We start from the raw sequence: 5,819 nt of genomic DNA, 5'->3' as shown, positions 1-5,819 counted from the left end.
AAAAACCAAAATATTCCTTTGATCCCACACAATATTTGCTATATTTTTCCTTTTTCAAAGTTTGTTGTTTTTATTGTTTGTTTTGTTCCTTTTCTAAAGCATGTATGAAGAAGTGAGAGCTAGCTGGGGAGTAATCTAGGTGTTTTATTCAAAAGATAAAATGAAAAAAAAAGCAACCAAGACTATCATTCAAATTTCAAGTCCATGTCATAGCCAAGAAACAAAGGGAATCTCATCATAGTCATCAAACTTTGCAGCTTGTTGCATTGCCTTTTATTCTTTTCTCTTTCATTTCCAAACACCAAATAAACATTAGTGGCATGCATTCTTATGTTGCATTTTTACTCACAAGTCACAATTCACAATCTCACCCAAAAAAAAAATTAAAAATTAAAAAAAAAACCCCCAAAAAAAAAAAAAAACCAAAACAAACTGTTTCAAAAGCCTGGATCATTTGAAAGCTCTTCCTAGAGAGAGAGACATTAGGGGTACGGTCGAGAAGGCAAATATGCAAAGTGGGGTTCAGTGATCACAATTATTGTTATCTCATAGAGATGAAGGAAAAGCAGTCAGTGTATTAGCTCCCACATTTGATGAAGCTGGTGCAATTTCTTCCCCACCGAGTGGTCCTTGATCATCAACATTGTCCCAGAAAAGAAAATTTGAACATTGTTGCTGGGATTCAACCCATTCATTCAACTCTTGCCTCTGCAAGCACTCCAACCCTATCTCTCCCTCGTCATCCATGCTACAAGATTGTACTTCAAGGGGTACCATGTTTTCCATGTTCTCTATCAATGGTGGCAAATAATTTGTATCCATACCCGATGTAAAAGCCGTTGGATGAGCAAGAATTTGAGCTTGAGCTTGAACTTGAATTTGAGCTTGATGATGATGATGTTGGTTCACATTCCATGTCTCCGTGTTCAAATTCATCGCGTCATGAAAATAATCTGAGCGTAAATTGTTTTCTTGAGCCCCATCAAGTGAACTAGTGTCGAACATAAATAAAGGGCATGGAGAAGAAAATAGGGTTTCATGAACTTGAGGCTTTGGCGTCAATTCATGATTCACAAAATCTAGTTGGTTCGCATTGTACACCATTTGGGAATGCTCCGTAGTACTTGTTGTGGTAGTGGTTGGAGATGTTGAAGGCTTTCGTATCTTTTTTTTGATCCATGAATTCCAATAGTTCTTTATCTCATTGTCAGTTCTACCAGGCAAATGACTTGCTATATGAGCCCATCTACAATTCCATGGTGCAATACATATATGTTAGAAAACAAAACTACTAATAAAAAAAGATGTAATAAATAACAATTAAGGGAGATACAAAACAACTAGTGCACGAAAGATTAACCTTAATGAGTGTTTCTGGAATCCATTTATTCAGATATAGATGTTTTGAATATTTAAATATTTAATTATTAATATTAAAACCTTTAGAGAAAGATGAAAGGAAACTATTGAATGAAGAAATGGTCCAAGTGTGTGAGGATACAGTGCATAGACATGGAATTTTAGACTGAAAACTTCAGTTTCAACCACTGAAATTGGCTTCTTAACGACTCGCAATTTGTAGCTGATAGCTACTTTGGGAACTACTAATTTATACAGTGAGATTGCTTATGGCTGCTATTTAAGCGGCATATTATAATCTGATTAAAACTTATTCAAAGACTTTTTGTTCAAGTTTGTTTAAAATATTAAGTTGAAGGACCATTTTTCAGTCAAGTTGTATTTATTCCAAAATCCAAACCATTTAAAAAAAATTCAAGCCCACAGGTAACACACACACATTCATGTTTCACGCACTCGCAGCATGTTTCACCAAAAAAACACCAGGCAGAGGCGTAGTTTCAGTGCAACAAGCACAATAGAAGAAAAAGTAATATAAAAAAAATGAAAACAAAATTATTAAAATTTTTTTTTTAGGACGAAAAAAAAAGTGAAATGTATATGATATATAGATTATAGAGTGAGTTTAAAAGTGAACCTGTTTCCTACAACTCCATGAAGGCTTATGATTAATTTCTCTTCCTCTGGAGTAAACCTTCCTCTTCTGATATCAGGCCTCAAATAATTTATCCATCTCAAACGACAGCTTTTTCCACACCTTTGAAGCCCTGATCAAAATGTTAATACATATCATCAGCAACTATATAGTCTATATATATTGGTGCATGTCTTTGTGAGATTGTTGTGTGTATATATGTGTGAGTGAGAGATAGAGAGAAAAAAAATGACCAGCTTTTTCTGGGACTTCACTCCAACAGCCATAGCCATGAGTGTTAATGTATCTGATGAGCTTTTCATCTTCTTCTGGAGACCAAAGTCCACGCTTAACCTTTTGTTGATTGCAGCAAGAATGGTGACCCATGTTCCTCAAACACACACACAAAATCTCTAGCAAATATATATATATAAGCTACTATAATTTATGAGCTTAAAAAAAAAAACAAAAAAAAAAAAAAGTTCTTCTTTTGCTTTTGGCTGGGTATGGTTTTGTTCTTGCTATAGTAGTGTTTTGTTTGGGGGAAAATGGGTGGCTATAGCCTATAGTGTGCTAAGAGTTTGGCTTTGGCCTCTCTCTCTTCCTCTTTTAAGAGTATATGGAGAAGTACAACTCAGCCGACATTTACAACCGGATGGGGTCCCCATATTGATGGGACCCACATTTCCATCTAACCCTAAAACGACATTCCATCAACTTTATTCCAACGTCACCGTTTTCTACGTACATTTGTAGTATTACGTAACCAACTTGCACGTAGCTCAAAAAAACTGTGCCGGTGGTTTCAGTTTCACACTCTTTGTCTCTGTTTCTGCAACCAATTAACAATTAATTTATGTCTAAATCCCCAGTGAACTTGTGACACCTTATACTATATACAGAAAATGATTTGGAGAAATGGACCGCTTTTCCCCCCCTTTTTTTTTTTTCTCTTCAATTATTGTAACTCCTTCTTTGGCTTTTTTTTTTTTTTTTTTTTTTGGTGCAGTTAAAGTTCAACTCTTTTTTTTTTTTTTTTTTTTGAAAGAAAAAAAAAATTCAACTTTTTAAATAAAGGAACACGAACATATCATTTAATATATTAGCTGTTAAATAAGAAATATTCAAGTTGCTAAAAATACTATTTCTAATTTAAACTTAAATAAATTAATTAAAAATTTATTGAATTTTCAAATAAAAAAATTATTTAAAATTATGATATGTTCGTTTAATTTTCATAAAGAACAATATATTGTAAGCCAACTAAACTGAATGAAAAAAAAAAAAAGGAGCGGAGTTAGTTTGGCATTAGCTTTTTTTCATGTACATATTTATTTATAAATTATTTGTTCAAATATGTTTTTAGAGCCTTATTTTTATTAAATACAACCATATTTTAATAAACTTTTAATCCGCAAAATATCAAACAAGTTGATGCCAAATGACCATTTAATGAATTTTATTTTTTAAATGGGTAATTTGATAACACCTCAATAATAATATCCACCATTTCAGGGAATATTTGAACCAGTAAGGGACAACTTTTTCTCTAGTTTGGAGAATTCATAAGCATTTTCAATCCAATAACCAAATATTAATCATTTTTTCTTTTTTTTTTAGAAGAGTTCATCTTATCTGTTTAAATCACTTAATGAGTTACAGTGACTAAATACAATTATATAAACATTTAGGGCATGCATGTGTGATATTCAGTTTTAGATCTTATAATTTTTTTTAAGTTTTAACATATAGCGTCCACTCCTGATAATAGGTATTTATTATCAGATCAAGACACTAATAAGTTTTTGATGTAGGCAGAAATTAAATCTCAAATCTCTTATACAACTATCAAAGATTTTATCAGTTAAGTTAACTAAAATCCTATAATGGATTGTCTATTTTTATGTAATTACTATTCAGCTATTTGCTTATTTAGTTACTTTTGTTCTTCTTTTTATTTAATATGGCTTAGTTACATTTTCATTATAGAGAATAATTATTTCTTCCTTAAAATAAGAAATAGTTGTTTTTTTCTTTCTAAAAGGGTTATAATAATTAATTTTTTAATGTGCGTAATTACTTTTAGAATTTATTATACTTCTAAAAATAAAATAAAAAATCACTCCCTCTCTCTCACTCTCACTCTCTATGTGCGCCTGTGCACGCTACAGGGTTGCAAAATTTCTTTGTAATTTTTTAATTTAAATTTTGATATGTGTATTGATTTATAAAAAATAAAAATAAAAAAAAATAAAAAAGCAATATTAACTTTAAAATATTCAATTTTTAGGATAATTTAATTTCACAAGTGTATATATAATTGTATAAGTAAAGCCCAGACAAGAGTATTGTATAGTTCAATTAATATTTTCTACTTTTATTTGTTCAAACATTCAAGGTGCAAATCTTACCTAGCCTATTATTAATTGTAACACTGTGTTATCAAATATATATATAAAAGATATTTTAGTGTACCAAACCTATCTTGTATCCTTAATTATCATATGATGGTACTTCAATCCACTTTGAAGAAAAATTAATTCTATCCCCAAAATGGTGATTCCGTCAACAATAAACTAACCAAGTTTCACACTCTTCTCAAAAAAAGTCACATAAAAAAAAAAGCATCTTCAGATGCATCTGGAACAAAAGTGTTCGATCACGTCATGAAATGATGGGTTGATGATAACTAATGGTATTTAGAAGTTAGAACAAGTGGCATCATCCTACTTATGATTAAAAAGTTTACGTTGTGATCATAAATCCAATTGCACAGGTTTATGGACAATTTAGAAAGAAATATAATTATCTTGGATCCAATCAAGCAAATAGAAGTATTCAAATCACTTATTAATTTAGTTGATTATCTTACTAATCACTATTTCAATATTTTTCATATCATTAATATTGTGTGTTCTTCTCCTATCATAGTTTGTTTTGGATAATTTAATAGTTAAAAATAGGGGATTTAAATTTTAAATGTCTCTTCTAAAAAACACCAAAAATTACCTATTAAGTTACTAGACTCTCATCTCACATCACCCTAATTTACTAAGATCCACAATGATATGACCAGGAAAAAAAAAATAGAGTTTTTATGTCTCTATATTTTCCCCAATAATCATTAATATTAAGAAATTACAACCAAAATCATTCAAGTTTTGACAATATACTATAAATATAGGAGAAAAGTCATATGGCTATGGTCTACATAGCATGTGGTGAATGAAAATTTATATGTAAAATAAATCAAGCTTAGGTTTAAAAGTCCCACCATAACTTTCTCTTTATAGAACACAATACGGAGTTTTTAGCAGGATTTGTTAATGTAACCACAAGGTATTCACATCTCATTAGGGGACATTTGGAGACCTCAATCAATTGATCATTTTTCTTAATAATACTTAAATGTCTTCATTCATACTTTTCAAGACACCATACCATATTAAATATTGATTACTATGATTTTGATATAGCAGTGGTGACGATTGCATAACGTAAATCATAAAATTAGCTTCATGTTTAGATCAATATTATGCCATTTCAGTTTTCTCATGGCTTTCAAAAGAATACTTTTTCGTGAGAAGGACCCCAAAAAATATCAGTTTGTTTGTTGCAGTATATGATTTAAGTAATACAGTGAGCCCAGTAGCCTTAATTAGTTTGACTAAAATAAGTTTTCGCTTAATTCACAAGGTATAGTTTGGTTTTATTGTGTAGGAATAACGTCTAAATACGTTGTAGCAGCATGTTTAATGTCATATCCAACGAATTGGTTGTTTAATCTACAAGGACTAATCCTAAATGATCAGACCCCATACATAAC

General features: G+C 30.6%; 1 protein-coding gene across 1 annotated transcript; it reads right to left on the bottom strand.

The window, feature by feature from the left end:
• Positions 1-227: 227 nt before the first annotated feature.
• LOC115971526 (transcription factor MYB26) lies at positions 228-2,571 on the bottom strand. The gene is made up of 3 exons (XM_031091502.1): positions 2,248-2,571; positions 1,997-2,126; positions 228-1,246 (listed from the first exon to the last, which is right to left on the bottom strand). Exons 1-3 carry the CDS (start codon positions 2,378-2,380, stop codon positions 547-549), a joined length of 963 nt encoding a protein of 320 aa, XP_030947362.1. The 5' UTR covers positions 2,381-2,571; the 3' UTR covers positions 228-546.
• Between the last annotated feature and the right edge of the window lie 3,248 nt (positions 2,572-5,819).

The sequence above is a fragment of the Quercus lobata genome, chromosome 12, assembly GCF_001633185.2.
Source record: "Quercus lobata isolate SW786 chromosome 12, ValleyOak3.0 Primary Assembly, whole genome shotgun sequence".
NCBI lineage: Eukaryota > Viridiplantae > Streptophyta > Magnoliopsida > Fagales > Fagaceae > Quercus > Quercus lobata.
This window is presented reverse-complemented; position numbering and strand designations above follow the sequence as displayed.

Bases quoted from the DNA above. Each gene is read 5' to 3' on its own strand.
- LOC115971526 (XM_031091502.1), bottom strand. From the start codon at position 2,380: ATGGGTCACCATTCTTGCTGCAATCAACAAAAGGTTAAGCGTGGACTT. The intron at 2,127-2,247 runs GTCATTTTTTTT...CATTTTGATCAG, and splicing joins TGAAGTCCCAGAAAAAGCTG to GGCTTCAAAGGTGTGGAAAA. The intron at 1,247-1,996 runs GTTCACTTTTAA...ATGGAATTGTAG, and splicing joins CATGGAGTTGTAGGAAACAG to ATGGGCTCATATAGCAAGTC.